This window comes from Hypomesus nipponensis, chromosome 13 (assembly GCF_054491055.1).
Source record: "Hypomesus nipponensis isolate SF chromosome 13, ASM5449105v1, whole genome shotgun sequence".
NCBI classification, from domain to species: Eukaryota; Metazoa; Chordata; class Actinopteri; order Osmeriformes; family Osmeridae; genus Hypomesus; species Hypomesus nipponensis.
The window spans coordinates 4,871,452-4,888,249 of record NC_140373.1 but is presented as its reverse complement, the minus strand read 5'-3'; the positions used below and the strand labels follow the sequence as shown (position 1 = coordinate 4,888,249).

Sequence of the window (16,798 nt, the reverse complement as noted above, 5' to 3'; positions counted from 1 at the left end):
CTGCCTTCAAGGAAAACAAGGTAATTGTGAATCAAATAGCTTTTATTAAAATATTAGTGGTTAGGCTTACACCAGTTCTGCATAGTCCTCACCTACATGAGAGGTGGAATCATCATTACATTGTAAAATACACCCAAATACCCCAAGATGAATGAAAACTATCAATGCAATCCAAAGGTCTTGATATGTAACTAAATGAACACAGCCCCCTTCATGAATAAATACATCTAAGAACCTGTTATACATTGGCTAAATATTTACCATGGCTGGTGTTGGTGTTTATAGGGGGTCGCCTTAAATGAAGTGTGAGGTTATGCCAATATGGCAGTGTCTAACTCGAAGCATTTTGGTGCAACATACAAAAGGCAATTTATGATATCTGAGCGTATACTTAGGTGCATAAGGCAGGAAATTACTGAAGTTACTTTCACAAAAGGTTTGAAGACAGGCGCAAATGTTCACTGGTACAGTTATAAAGCAGCGGCGATGATATTACAGTATGTGCAATGGCAGTGATTCACATTAAATACAACATAAACAATGAAAGGTACTGAATAAAAGGTCTGGATGGTTCAACTGGTCCTGTTTACTTAGATGCATGCGAAACAAGGCTTAATTACTCAAGCACAGTTGGCCCTCAACCTCTTTTGGATACAATAATTGATCCAACCAGTTGGACCTGAAAAGTGTGGTTAGACTTTCATGATTTGGAAAAATTATGAAAGTAACTGTTTCATGTGCTCTTAATAATATATAATCACTGTTACTAATTATAGGTCTTATTCTTAATGTATATTACATTCTTTGAATAATCAGTGGCTGTGGGCAATTAACAGGTGAACAAATGAAACAAAATGTTATAACATTTAAAAGTGATATCATGTTAAGCTATTCAAAAAAAAATCCAGTCTGTTGTTCAAAACAGACCTGCCACAGCAACGTTAAATGGATTAGCACTGTCATCACATCACTAACACAAGATTTGATCAGCTTGCAAAGTGGAACGCTATTCAGTGCTCCACAATTAATTACTCCAGTAATGCATATACTTGCCACTAGGTGATACTACAATACTGCAGAGAAGACTATTAAGAACATTTGTAAATTAATAACGTTTTTGTTCCAATTCATTTTCATTCACAAAATGTTTATCAACAACTTTATCATTATTGTATCCAAAACTGGTTGAAACAATGTGGACTACTGTCATTAACAATGCCTGTAATACGCATTGATTCTACCAAAGCTATAATGAGAGAAATCCCTTCTATTATTTATTTTTATTTTTATAGCTTTCTGTTCCCAAGACAGAACATTGTGTGTCTACAGAAACTGTACAGCACAACAGACTATCCAAATAATATTTCTGTTTAAAGAGGCCTTCATTTGAAGAACGATAAAGACATTATTTCTCATACATTACATTCCTGGTGACATTCTCACATTCTTTCATTGCTCACAACCAAAAAGTGATGTCATGGGCTCTCATAAACAATTCACACCACAAATGACAGTGTGAGTAACATTAACAGTTCACAATAGATTCTCTGTGACTCTACATAAAATGATAGCAAAGAAGAATAAAGACATATGTAACACTTATCACTATGAGTTAATGGGTATCAAATAAGAAAGAGATACTGCAGTATTCCCCTGCAATTGTAATACGTATACGGTGTGTTACACTTTGTACTGTAATCATTTATTGACATATGTATTAAGTGTACTTTATGTAGACTTATTGAGTTAGTCTGCAGCACCTATGAATAAACTCAGATGCAGTCCTTACTCATATGTCCATTACAAAGGTGTTTGTAATACACAGACATGTACATTGTGTTATAATCAACCTGCACACATTCATCTCTTTTTTGAGCGACATTGGAGTTCAGATCCCCCCCACACACACATACACAAAAAAAATTGACTCAGCCCTCATACAATTCTACTCCTCCTTTCTGCACCCCTCGAAAGTCCTCCTCAATCAACCTTTCTTCAAACTAAGCAGCCAATCCCAAATCTTTCTTTGCCCCATCCCAAAGCCTGAGGCAAGTGTAAGCAATATAGAAATACTAAAGGTTTTTAACTTCTGAATTTCAATATTAATCTACATTGGTAGGAGTAAAGAAATGATTTTGGATTGGTCTGTGTTCACTCTTTCAGACTTCCTTTTCTCTACTAGATCCTCCCTCTAGTCGCTGTCCCTGTCCCGCTCTCGCTCCCGCTCTCGCTCTCGCTCCAGCGCCAACTCCAACTCCAAATCTTCGTTGTCCAGCAGTTTCTCTTCGTTATCCTCTTCTTCATCTTCCATTTCTTCCTCCTCCTCCTCCCCACCTCCATTCATCATCTCCATCTCCATACCTGTTTCCTCGACCTCCCCCTCCAGCCCGTTGAAGGCCTCCTGGGAGACCTCCACCATCTCAGTCCCCTGGATCTCCACCGCTCCCTCTCTGATTTTCTTGACGTGGAAGGTGAAGGGGGGCACCTTGTAGACGGCGGTGTTGGCTCGAGCGTAGACGGTGTGGTCGGGCGTGAATGACTTCTTCATCTTCTCCCGGGAGGTCTTCATCTTTTCTTTGCGCTCAGGGTTTACACTCATACGTGTTCCCAACTTTCCCATCTTCTTTTCAATGTTATGACGTGTCTTCTCCAAGTTCTCCTTGGTCCTTTGCTTGGTTTTCTCCAAGTTCTCCTTGGTCTTTTGCTTGGTTTTCTCTAGGTTCTCCTTTGTTTTCTGTTTGGTTTTCTCTATGTTCTCCTTTGTTTTCTGTTTGGTTTTCTCCAAGCTGTCTTTTGTCTTTTGCTTGGTCTTGTCCATCTTGTCTTTGGAGAAGACCGTCTTGAGTGTCTGCACGCGCTGGAGGCTGCTTCGCTTGATACGCTCAGTACGTGACTCTTCGACGGTCTCCTCGATTTCCACCTCTTCCTCATCAGAGGAGAGGTCCACATGGGCTTTTTCTTCTTCTCCTCCTTCCTCTCCTGGTTCCTCCACCACTTCCTTCAGTTCTAGCTGGCTGCCTTTGCTACCCCCTATAGACTCGGGCACCTTCATGGATTTGGACACGCTGACTTTGGAGGGCACCTTCACTTCATCCTAAAGACAAGAGCAGAAACATTGAAACAGTTAGTCAAACCACCTGAAAATGCTTTCAGAAATACCCACAGGTATTCTGTATATCATCTGCAGAAAGTCTTGAAAAAACAAAATTCAATGTTGCATCTTGGGAGCATCGCCAGAAACAATAACTTAATATTTGTATCATGTGTGACGTCATGTACTTGTAAAACGACAATAGCTGTGTTTTTGGGTACATGTTTTATAACAGCCAGGATCATTTTTTGTGCGCGTTTGCTTTTCTATGTGCTAATGTGTTTGTGAGGAAACCCCTATCAGTTCTGCAGTGAGTGTGTGACACTCCTAAACCCTGAGATCTAACACACCTCCCCACTCCCAGATCCCCGCCTCAAAACAGCCCCCAGCCGACCTCCTCCTTCTCTTGTTTCCATATTTCCATTCCTCAATCTCCAAGACCATTACATTTTCCACTGTCGTGTCTCCCTCTGGCATGAGAAAAATGAACAACCTTCAATATCCAAGCTTTGTAACAGATCCCATCTCGCCCTTGCTATTGCCAAAAGCAATCAGAGTACCTTTGTTTTAGTCCTTAATGAATATATTGTTCAGAGCTTCTCCTCATGGTGATGAGTCATGTTCCTCACTTCCATTGTCCTGAACACACAGACACACACGCGCGTACGTGCATGCGCACAAACACACACACACACACACACACACACACACACACACACACACACACACACACACACACACACACACACACACACACACACTGGCTAACATTGAAGGGGAGGAGAGACCTTCAGGCTTTTCCTGACAGGAACAAGGTGAGCCCATGGTTCTGCAGGCCAACACACGCCCTCAGATCTCACTCTTTGCCCAATTCTGTATCAGTTGGAATACTTAATGAGTTACACATAGACATTCCTATATAGCCTTCTTTTACTTAACTATATAAACTTAAAAATGAAATGATTTTGTTTTTTGGGGGTTATAGTATACTTTGCACTACATTGGGTTGAATGAACAGAGGTAATTGGGATACATTTACCGTCATTTTCATTACAGGTCCAGGCAACACCTTCCATTAATGTAACATTACCTACCATGTAAGTTACTTGCACTTCCACCATTTTAGTTACATACATAGGAACGTTTATGTAGTTAAAAAAATCACTCAGCTCCAGGTTGAGTTTTCTCATGTTTGACTCACACAAAGTGTCCCTGTCCGTTCTTGATAAACAAACTGATAAACTTGCCCTCTAAAAAGCACCTCAAACTGCCTGACACCGGACCAGGCCAGACAAGTGCTCCAGGACCATACAAACACATGCTTTTGGTCCCCTTTTGTTGTAATTTCCTCCATTCCAGCCCTTCCCTTTTCCCACCCGCCCCCCTATACTCTTCTCCTCAGTCCCACTCCCTCTCCTTGCATTCCAGCCTCGGAAGCCCCTCTTTCCCGTGTGCGTGTATTCCGCTAGAGTGTACAATGCACCGGCTTGTTAATGGAAAACTAACTTTTTGGGGTTTCCATCACGGCAATATTGTAAGCCACAGCAGTACTAGGTCATGTGGGTCTCCAGCCAATAGATTAATATAAAAATACAGCACACATACATATGCTGTGAATGTGTGCTGTTTCTGTCAACTCTCCACTGCAGATGCAGACCAGCCATTTATTAACAATAACGTCAAACTCCTCCATTAAACTATACTCAAACTCCAGAATGTATTGTGTTCATTCATCAGATGGTTTTATCTAACACAATGTAAAGAGGGGGATTCAAACCCAAGACTTTTTGATCTACAGTCAAACACTACCACCGAGCGACAGTATTCTTTCCCTATATTTTGTCAACTAATTTGAAATTGTGACATGTTCTCCTTGTCTTCTGTCTAACCAGCTGTCTTTTGCTGTACCGTTCTATCTTCCTTTGGAGACCTCTTCAAAGAAAAAGGAACTCAAAGGTTATTGCACCCACATTATGGCCTTCTTTAGAACTTGGCGTAATGGAGAAAAGTGTGTGTGTATGGAAAAGAGTTTGACAGGAAGAAAGGCATTCACCATTCACCTTGGGTTGAATAGTATCCTGACCCCCTCCTACTTTAATGGGACATTGTTCTCCAAGAGGCTACTGACTGAAAGACAGGAAGGTAAACTTGAACATACCCGGGCCATGGAAAGCTTAGATTGTAGATTTTAGTTACGCTCAGGACTGGTGGTGAGTTAATAGTAAGTGTCTCAACAGTTAAATGTTTTTTTGCTCAAGCTTTGGGACAATTTGCTCAAGCCTTATATTTGCAACTATTTGAAATTGCAAATGAGACACGCTATTGCGAAACGCTTTTGTGCCAAAGTTTTGTGCGCTCGAGCGTTGGGAGTAGTCCATGATTTATGCTTTATTATGAAATGGGGCCTTAATCGCATGATGCTCCCACTTGGTGTTGATTAGATATGTGGGAGTGGGTGTGTGTGTGTGCCTGAAGGTCTATCCTCCTCTTTACAGCCAGCAAATGAGTGAGGCAGTGTGTGTTTCTGTGTGTGTGTATATCTTAGTAGGGGTCTGTGCATAGTTATTTCAGACCTCCCCTCCTTTGCTGCAGATTCCACTGGTCAATGCTGCGTTCCAGTCTTCCAACACTGACACACACAATTACACCCTCACACACACAACACACACAGAGGCAACCCAAACACACCCCTCTGTTGTCTATAGCAACACAACCACTGAGAAACTCCCTTTTATGTATTCTGAGATGTTCTGGCTGGAGGGCAGTTTGTTTTACTTAATTTGTTTTTCTCTCTTTCTGTACTCTCATTCTGTTTTTTATTTGCTTCCTTAGTTTTAATTTTGTTTCTCTCGACATAACATCGTTTTGGGTCTTAAGAACCCCTTGAAAATTAGACGATTCATCACAAAGGACTCATCTTAATAAATACTTATAAATAAATACAGATTATATCAAAGTAATATATTGTCTTTCTTTCCTTTTTCCCCTGTTAGATTCTCACTCCTCTTTCTCTCTCTGTTCCTTCTCTTAGTCATGGAGAGAGTGCTTCACTAGTTCTCTGAGTCATGGCTGGTGGAAAAGTCATCTGTCTGAGAGGTGTTTACAGTGTGGTGCTAGACTCCCCTCTCAGAGTGCCTACACCACCCACTACGATTCTGTGTGTGCCCACTATACCTACACCATGTCCAGTTATTCTATGCACTACAGTGCCATGCGAAATTAAACATTCCCTTTAAGTTGTCCTATTTCAAGTTAGCTTTATAGCATGAGATTTTACTTCACTGACACTGGCAAGCAAATATGGTTTCTGTGTTACATTTTGCCCTCCTGTTTTGTCATTTTCGTTGTTATGTTGCTCTGGCCCAGTGGGCTTGGGGGTAGGCAAAACTGCTCACATGCTGAGATCAGCTGGCTGGTGACCCATGCAGTCAGCACAAATCAGACTATCCTCTCTCCAGCTTCTAACAGCTTTTTTGGCCTTGTACTTGCAGTGCGCTTGTCCTGCAGTTGTCATTCGTAGTAGCAGTAGTAGTAGATGATTATATTGGTAGCCATAGTGGTGATTATAGAGATAATTTACACAATCATAATTAAAGTACAGCATTCTGTTTAGGTTCATCATGCGAAAACAGAAATCCATATATTACATTACAATTACTGTTATGGTTATCAGCACCCTTCTCACTGTGTTGCATCTATTAGGACCACCGTAATAACAGCCTTTTACTGTCCATGAGTCTTCACCTCAGATTTTCCACTCCTAAAGGGAAAAAGTCATTTCACATTTACAAACAGGCATGTGTCAGAAGGACCTCATTTGACCGTGGCGGGGGCCTCAAGTTAGAGGCTGAGGAGCAGCTTACCATGGAAGCTTTCCGCCCCTGCCCACAGTACAGCCACTCATCATGGTCATGTGTACAGCTCTTTCACATCTGTCTCCACTAGGTCAGAGAGGAATCCCTCTCTCTCCTACCACCAACACTTTCCTCTCTGTTTTCCTGTTCGAGTCCCACCCTGTGAACTCCTTCTGGAGGCGTAGACACACACACACAAACACACACACACATAGACACACTAAGGGGATTTTCCAGTATATACTGCAGAGAGGAAACCCGGGGAATCCTCATGACATAACATCGGATGCCAAGACAACACGGAGGAGAAGTAATTTATAACAAATGGGTTTGTTTTTGCAGCTTTGAAGTAACCCATTTATTATAGTCACTAAGGGATACATTTGTATTCTTCAAAGTCTTTGAAGGATTTGTAGTTAACTTGAGTTTTAAATAAGTGCCTTTAGCTTTATTTTCATGCCTTCTATTTTTATACTAAAAAGAAAATAGATGGGACTTGAAAAAAATGAATCCTCCAGCGACAGGACGTCAGAATGAAATGTACCACACACACCACAGAAAATCCCTGACTGTACAACTCAAAAAGCTAGATGGCCTTGAGTTAATGTAACCCCCAAAACCCTGTAATGGAACACACTACATTGCAGGTTATATTAACTTCTACATTCAGATCTTGGGTCAGCTTTGTATTTACTCTATAACAGTTCAGGGTTCAGCTGTGAAATATGTTGGCAAAGTAACTTTTACAAAGAGGGCACTGATAGTGTGATATATTTGTAGGTATCCACTGCCATACCCAGTCAATGGTGGAAAGGGGCCTGTGTGTGTGTGTGACTCATGTGAGAGACATGGGAAAGAGTGTGATGGGCAAATACAGATGGACTCTTGGGAAAACGGCTGCTCCTTTTTTCCATTTTGTATTTTCCTAGCCCTTTAATCATGAATCTAGGACACATGGAGAGCAAGAAGGAGAGAGGGAGAGAGAGAAATAGAACGAGAGAGCGATTAACGGACAGAGAGAGAGAGAAATCTTGCTATATAAAGTTATGGCATGCCGCAGGTCCCTTTGGGGAGAACTGAGAGTGATGAATCACCAGGCCTGCTGCTGTTGCTGTTCAAACACTGGAACAGAGAGCAGACCCAGAGATCCCATCTCTTCTCTTCACTCTCTCATTACAGAGGGTGGCCACCAGGAAAAACTCCAACTGCAGGAAGCTTCCACGGAGGTGGAGTGCACTTGCACTGCTCCGTGCTCCTTTCGTGATAAGAAAAGTTTTCTTTTTTACTTGTTACCTTTGGGAGGAGGTCATGCTCACTCCCACTCCTCTTTGGGATGGGTGCCCTGTCACTGCCCTGCACGGACACTCCCTTTAAGACTGCACACCCTTTAAGACTGCACACCCTTTAAGACTGCACACGCTTTAAGACTGCACACCCTTTAAGACTGCACACCCTTTAAGACTGCACACCCTTTAAGACTGCACTCCCTTTAAGACTGCACACCCTTTAAGACTGCACACCCTTTAAGACTGCACACCCTTTAAGACTGCTCTCCCTTTAAGACTGCACACCCTTTAAGACTGCTCTCCCTTTAAGACTACACACCCTTTAAGACTGCACTCCCTTTAAGACTGCACACCCTTTAAGACTGCACACCCTTTAAGACTGCACACCCTTTAAGACTGCACACCCTTTAAGACTGCACACCCTTTAAGACAGCACTCCCCTTGTTTCAGGAGCACACTTGTAGAAAGAGAGATGCATCGGTGCACTTTCACTGACCTTCCCAAGACTCGTACTGGTGTGTCCTGACGATGTTTACGCAGTGAACTCCATTGTCACTCGCCATGGCATTAGAGCGACCCAGTCTATACATGCCATTGGAGTAACCAGGGCTTCCGAAAGGGTTACCATGGATACCAGCAGCTCTGTGTCAAGCACCCTGTCTTGGTTTCTAACCTGTTTTCACATACTCCAGCTGACACTGCAAGATACAGCATGCTATTGTAATGAAGAGTAACTGGAGGTTGTTTTCCTGCATACTTTTGTCCATGCTCCTATCAAACGCATGTACATTCATGCATAAACACACACACATACACGTGAAGAGGAGCACACACACACACACACACACAAAAACAAGTACACACATACGCCTCTGTGATGAGTAAACGCAGAAACCTATCATTAATTATTCTCTGTAATCCCTCTGACATCTGTGAAGTTTCCATTAGATTCCCATTTCAAGAATTTGCCTTTCTGCTAATAGAGAGACCAAGCCAGCCATTTGGTTCTATGGGTACAGAATAATATTCAATGGGTATGTAGTCCATTTAAAGCTGTGATATAAGTACACTGTAATTTCATGTTCTATTCTCAAAACAGTCCAAATTCAAACCTTTGCCAGTCTTTGGGAGAGTAACTGCACACATTATTATGGGATACCCAGAGCTTGGCACTACTGGCTCCATTCTCTTTCCCCAGCCACAGTTTATGTACAGTTCCGCACGCTTGGCTAATAGGGACTCAGAGTGGAATGACAGTGGCCGTTGCCATGGCTGCCCTGTGTTACTCTTTCCAATAACAACTGAGGGAGATTTGTGTTTATAGGGAGATTTATGATCCTGATAGAGAAGTGGCTTCTTCCTTTAACACAACACCTTTCTTCCTTTGTGTAGCTAAGACACAGCATTTACGTTTAAATTGGTATATAAGAGTTTAGTAAAAGGTAGTAAATATTTAGGCCTAAATATTTGTTTGCATAAATAAAAGTTTCACTTTACATTTAATTTCAGTTAAATATTTGGATCCTGCAACTCTATATCGAAAAATTACCACGAGACCAGTATATATTCTACAGACATACACAATAAAGTGTTGGTTTATAATAAAACTGCACTTTATCTTATTATGTCCTTAATTACATTATGAAGTGCTCAAACTTATGATGAGTCACCATGGCATGCATTAAGTTAAATTAGAACTTATTTGAGCTTTCACAAAGAACTTGTGTTCTTAAAAAAACAACATACAAAAGAACATCAAATATCAAATCATATGATGTTGTTACTATCTTTTGTGGGCAAGGCAAGGAGTCCTAGGGCTGTGACTCACAGAAGGGTTGGGCTGGGTCAGTGTTTGTCCTACAGCTACTAGGGCTGTAGTTACCAATCTCACTTGCTAACAATCTGTCCTCTGATAAGTGTCCTCAATTAACATTGTACATAAAGTATCCCGATTTAAAATTTAAATAAGAAATATACTTTATACAGCATTAATGGTGATAACTGTAGTAGTCTGTAAGTAAGGTGCTGTACTGCCTTAACTACTATGTTCAGCTAACTTGGCCATCTTGCTGTCAAAGTCTAGTAAACCACCCACCATCTCACAGTTACAACAGAGTCACATACTGTTCGTCACATACTGATCGTTCTTACATTGAACTAAAGTAGGTGTTTCTTTTTTCAACTCAAGCAAAACACAACTATAATGTTATGGGCGTCAAGCCACAAAGCTTTGGATTTCCCCTGGACAACAAGACCATCATGGACATGGTATGATCCAAACCAAACAGGAACTAAACAGGAACATGGTCTTCTAAAGGGCTTTTCCTTCTCACAATCAAACAAGTATGCAATACTTCCTATTTTTAGAACTTGGCCTCTCTCTCTCTCTCTCTCTCTCTCTCTCTCTCTCTCTCTCTCTCTATCTCTCTCTCTCTCTCTCTCTCTCTCTCTCTCTCTCTCTCTCTGCCTCTCTCTCTCTCTCTCTTTCTCTTCTCTCTTTTTTCTTTTCTTTCTGTCTTTCTATGGAAAGGGTAGTCGCTTCTTGACCAGAAGTCACCTTTACTTTCCTTTGATTATGTTATGTTATCCGCCAATTTGAATATTTTCTTTAGGCCAATGCTTTTAAGGAGACGTAAGCAGCTTTGAGTGAGCATAATATGTATTGCCTGTCAGAGTAGCGTACGTATTTTTAGTGCTATTTATCTTTCCCATGTGTCTGTTTGCTATTTATTGTAACATACTTATGAACATGAGCATATGTGAAGCCCTCTGTGACATTGCTTGTAAAAAGGCTATACAAATTCATTTTGATTTGTATAAGTGTGACTTTTTTACATTGAATGATAAGCCCCTGTTTAAATGAGACCTTGGCCTTCCTAAAATAAAATGAAGGAAACATGCAACTGATAGGATAGGCTTGCTATTCACTGTCTCCAAATCTCTATAAAGAAACTAGTAGCCTACTAAATGTTCAACAGTCTGGCTTCTTAGTGAGATGGAGGAACCAGAGCATTCCTCCTAGTTTGCCCATATAAGGTCCTCTAGACCTCAGAGTCTTGAATTAATTTAGCTCTTCATAAAGTTTACTGTCAACATTGTGGGTTTTAGATTTGTGCTGTTCTCAGGCAGAATGCCAAATACAAATCAATCATTTGGGTTGTCTATATCAAGTTAAAATCACATTATGAAATGAGAAATTTTCTAGTTTAGTAAGGAAAGAAACGTGAAACCCAACTACATATGACTCATTTGGTGTGTATGCAAGCATAGGTAAGGATACAATTAGATAGCTGTTTGAAAGTCCTTGTCAAGAAACATTTATAAAATATTTGGAGTGAGAATGTGTTGGTCTGCACATTCATACACAGTATGTCCCTGATGTTGATGTGTGTGACAGGGTGTCAGAGAGATGGAGGAGGTAAGATATTGGAGTGGTAGAGGCCCTGTCGCTGGGGACAGGGAGAGAAGGGGCCAGGTGTTTCAGGGAGGATGGAGAATCAGGTACTTAAGTAAATTCCAGTATAGGGAGTCTGATGAGAGGAACATATTAGGTGGTACAGTACCAGGGAGAGGTAGAAGGGTGGTACCAGAGGTAGGAGTATGATGGGTGGGGAGTTTTTAGTTGGGGTGGAGAAGTACAAAGCAGGAGAAATGCCGATGGTATGAATCAGCTGTCTAAATATGTGCAACCAAACCCCACACCCTCATACCCTGCCTGTACAAAGAGGATAAACCTCTTCTGCAGTCATCCCCCCCCATGTCTATCTGGCACACTGTTCTGCACTATCACATTCTGTCGCTCTTTGTTTCCCCCCTCTCTCTCTCTCTTTCTCTCTTTCTCTCTCTCTCTCTCTCTCTCTCTCTCTCTCTCTCTCTCTCTCTCTCTCTCTCTCTCTCCATCTCCCTCTCGCTTACGCTCTCTCTCTCTCTGTCCCTCACATGGTGCTGCCACATTCCAGTTCCAGGTCTGTAAGTGCTACAAGCCCAATTCCTGGCCTCCCTCAGAGGGGCCAACAGTCCCACAGACAGACTGTCAGCTGTCCATGACTATCCTGACATCAGAGGGAGTAAGAAGTGTCATACAGGACATGGCGAAATACACACATACACATACACACATACACACATACACACATACACATACACACATACACATACACCCATGGGAGGACAGCTGTTGCTGTTAACAAAGTGAGGGAGATGTTACTCTCACTTAATTTCCTGACAGAGCTTAAAGCATGTTCATCCTCCCAATGGTCTGCAACATATTTTAGCCAAGCCTTGATTAGCTTATCTCAGCATACCACTGACTTTTCCTCTACGTTTTTGATTAATTGTAGCTCCAGCATTCCGCTTCCTCCAGCAGATTCAAAGGCTGTACTAGGGCCTTCATGGGTACCACACCTGGGGGAACTGAGGCCTCCTGAAGAGATGGGGCGGTAACTGCCGGGTCAACAGTCACTTGTTCAGTGAAGATAAACACCCTACAGCCTGCTGACTACAAAGCTCCCCAGCTGTATCTTCTCCATGCAACCTCCCCTTAACAGTGGATGTCAGTGAGTTGCTGTGTGATTTTTCTAACAGCGGAGGGCTCAGGAAAGGTGTTTTTTAATGGCATGGATAGGAGTCAGATTATCTTTTCAGAATACAGATCATTCAGAAAGAGTTCTAATGGAGATGGAAATTCAGACAGAATATTGGAACAAAGACAAAAACCAGACAACACTTTCATTCACTTTCGTCTGATAGGAATTTGTACTAGCTTCACACCTGATGTTGTGTATGAGATTGTGTTTCCCTGTAACATTCTCTGTGTCACTTTGACCCAAGAAGCACATAAACAGTGGTACCACTGGTACGCGTGGTGCCCTCCACTGGCTAGAATGCATAAACAAACTCCAAGAACCACGCCCGCAACACCATCCAACTAATTTGACAACCTGACCACAACTACCCTGGATTCTAGAATTGAAAGTTCCCCTTCTTGACTGTGTTTGTTAATAAGGTAACATTTCCACCAACAGCTGGTACTGTCTGGTAACTGGGAAGCAGGAAATACTTTACCAATGCAGTACTCCCTTCCATGCAAGTGGCATTCTTGAAAGGGAAGGTATTTATGCGTCCAAAGATTTGCCCAATGTAACAAAAACAGTGCGACAGTTCATAGGGGGTCTGCCAGTGGAATTTTCTACAGTTGAGATGTTGAAAGAATTTGACCTTGGTGCCTACAAACAGTACCCTCACTTATAACAGATAACATTGTGCTTGTGTTTTTAATTAAGATGAATAAGATGGTACGTCATCACTGGCAGATTTAAACAAAGCTGATGTTTTGAGTTAGAGAGATAGGCAATTCATAGGGAATTTCTCCTCTTGCCACAGGGCCTGAAATGTTGTCTCATTGGGAATTTGACTCGGAATACATGGAACTCAGACTGTTGCCTTTTCAATCAAATCTGTTTTTAATTAAACTAATGATTTATGATGCTTCAGATTGAGAGATATTACAATCAACAAATTATCACATTCCCTTAAAAGTGATGACTGACTGCAACCAATTAGAACTCAATGTTCCATGCAGACTGACAGGTTCATCTGTGGAGAATTGTATGTGCTATTTCGCCAGTGTAACTCTCAGTATAACTGAGTAAAAAGAATTTGTGTGTATGGTGTGTGTGAACATGGAGATAAGAGGGGGAGGGACAGTATTATGTATTGTGAATAAACTATATAGTTTTTGAGTGAGTGAGCAACTTGAGGCAGGTTGCTGTTTTATTTATACTTGTGTAAGTGTATGTGTGTGTGTGTGTGTGTGTGCGCGTGTGTGTGTGTGAGTGTGTGTGTGTTTGTGTCTGTGCATGTTCTCTGGATACATAAAATGTGTGACCATTTGTTACTAGTGTTTGAAAAGTGAATTACTTTATGTCTGTACCCAGACAGACAGAGAGAGAGGGGGGAGAGAGAGAGAGAGAGAGAGAGAGAGAGAGAGAGAGAGAGAGAGAGAGAGAGAGAGGGAGAGAGACAGAGACAGAGACAGAGACAGAGACAGAGACAGAGAAAGAAAGAAAGAATGAAAGAGAGGAAAAGAGAGAAGGGGGGCTGCATAAGTAAGCCATGCTTAAGTCAGGGGTGGAAACTCTGAATGTTCCCGCGCCACTGTGCAAAGCTGCAAGCTATTACACATTACGCCAAAGCTAAAAAAAGATCTGTGCAGGGCTCCCCAACTCCCTAAAACTACAGACTGTCTTTTGAAATGAAACATCTGCCATTCAAACTCTCCTTCACGCTGTCTTTCCCTTCCCTTTCCCTTCCACGTCCCCATATGAACAGACACCCCTGCATCTTAAAGCACACTTTTAAGTCTCCTCAGGGTATTTTCCATCCTTTTTTTTTTATTTAAGGAAAAAATTAGATGACCTTTTTATGGATTCCTTATGCCTATAGAAGTTACCTGAGTCCACATGTGGACTTATGTATTTTTAACTCAGCATGGAGCACTATATCAGATCAAAGGTATGACTAAGTTCCCTGCAGTGAACACGGGACTGGCTATAGTTCAACTAGGTGTGGCACAAGGGGCTGATGTGGTGCCTGCATTGATTTACAGTGTACTTGAACACTCCTATATTCTAACAGTAATAGCTTGTAAATAAGTACAGTATATAAATGCAGTATATATCGTCTGAATTTAGGAAGTATATTTATACTGTTTGTACAAATTATTATAGATCTAAGAGTTATACAAAATAAGTTCAATTATACCATGAAGACAAACAGAAGTTAAAAACGTCAAAGTGTTGTGTCAGTTTAAGTGGCATGTGTTTTTCCTGGACCAGTTTGATAGCACAGGCTGTCAGTTGGGAACGGGCCAAGCAGCACCTTGAGGGGAGCCACTCCCCAAACTCCTCTGTTTTCACTGAGAGCCAAAAGGTGTTTGTCTCTACATTTTTTAACAATGAATATTATTAGCATCTTCAATAAGAACACTTTCTTTTATGTGTCCCACCCCACCCCCCAGCACCCTGATAGTGTTTTGTCATTGTCAAATGGGCATGCTTATATTACCCAATACACACCTGTATGCGTGTGTGCACTCACTACCCACATATCCACACACTAACCCTAACCACCACAACCACTTCCACTACTTCCACAAACCCTCACCTGATAAATCATGACTTTGAAGTTGCGCCTCTTAAGCAGCTCGTTCTCGTTGCTCTCCAGCTTCTTGATCTGACCTCCCTGCTTCTCCAGGTTGGCTCGAACCGTCTTGACGTTGACGCTCACTTTGCGCACCTTTTCCAACATCTTGTTGACACTGTTGGAAGTTGTGCTGTGGCTCTTGGCCAGCTTGGTGAGCTCGCCCTGGATACCGGTGACGGAGCGTTCCATCTCTTGCTGTCTCGCCTCAAGCCCACTCTGGGTCTGCTGGATCTGGTCCACCGCCCCAATGATCTTGTCCAAAAGGGCCAAAACCATCACCCCGTTCACCTGGGAGTCCGTTTTGTCATCTTTCTCTTCTTCGGCATCCCCCTCAGTGCCGAGGGTCAACTGCTCCTTTTTGACAGCTGCTTCGTCTTCGTCATCAGAAGGTGGCAGGTTGACCTCGTCATCTGAGATCTCAGTGAGGGTTTGCTGCTCCAGGTGAACACTTGAGCTTTCAATGACTTCCATGGTTCTTTCTCAGTCACTTTTAAGAATTAGAGTTGTAATATTCACAAACACACACAGGTGAAGTTTGCCAAAAATTCTATTTGTCTTTCGAAAGTTCTTAACACCTGATATCACCCTCTCTTTACGTCTAACCTTCTCTGGTCGGCTTCACTTTTCTCTCCTCTTCAAGCTTTCTCTTTCAAACAAACATGCACTCTGCGTTTCTTTCCTTATTTCTCTCTCTCTCTCCCCCTCTTGTTCTATCCCTGGGTGTGGGCCAGTGTTCAGGGAAAGCAGAGCAGGTCTGGAAGTTACCACATGAGTGCCGGGACACGAATGCCACACTTCCCAGAGAAACCCTCCAGTCAAAACTAGAGCCAGCAGCTTTTTTCCTCTCCAGCCCTCTTTTGCCCTGGACCCTCCCTTTCCCCTCCCTGTTCCCTCCCACTATCAGTGCAAGCCTGCCCACCCACAGGGAAACACCCCCCCACACCCTCCCTTCTCCACAAATCCAAAGAGCCCACTTTTCTACGCAACATGTTTGGAAAAGTTACAGCGAATGTGTAGAGAGCAACAGTGCCTGTCAAATACAAGCTCAAGCACAACAAGCAGTGGAATGTCTAAGAACAGCTAGAGAAGTTTTTTTTTTTTCATTCGTCTTTAGACTTTTCCTTATCCCGAGGATGCAAAAGCATTGTAAAACAAATCTCAAAAAATACTGAGATGAGGTGGGGAAAAAGGTTTTCTTTCATTTATGTCAATATTTGGGTCAAATTGGGTCTATATTTGGGTCCATGGTCCCAAAACCATTGATTAATGTGTCTAATAATATAAAATCTTTATGAAAACATTCTTAACATTTTCATTAATAAGCCTGTGCAGTATATTGCTGTACAGGCAATATAGACCCACTT

The 16,798-nt window shown here is 42.0% G+C and overlaps 1 protein-coding gene across 1 annotated transcript; it reads right to left on the bottom strand.

The window, feature by feature from the left end:
* Positions 1 to 24: 24 nt before the first annotated feature.
* On the bottom strand, positions 25 to 16,264 carry cavin1b (caveolae associated protein 1b). The gene is made up of 2 exons (XM_084670867.1): positions 15,396 to 16,264; positions 25 to 3,094 (listed from the first exon to the last, which is right to left on the bottom strand). Exons 1-2 carry the CDS (start codon positions 15,903 to 15,905, stop codon positions 2,192 to 2,194), a joined length of 1,413 nt encoding a protein of 470 aa, XP_084526993.1. The 5' UTR covers positions 15,906 to 16,264; the 3' UTR covers positions 25 to 2,191.
* Between the last annotated feature and the right edge of the window lie 534 nt (positions 16,265 to 16,798).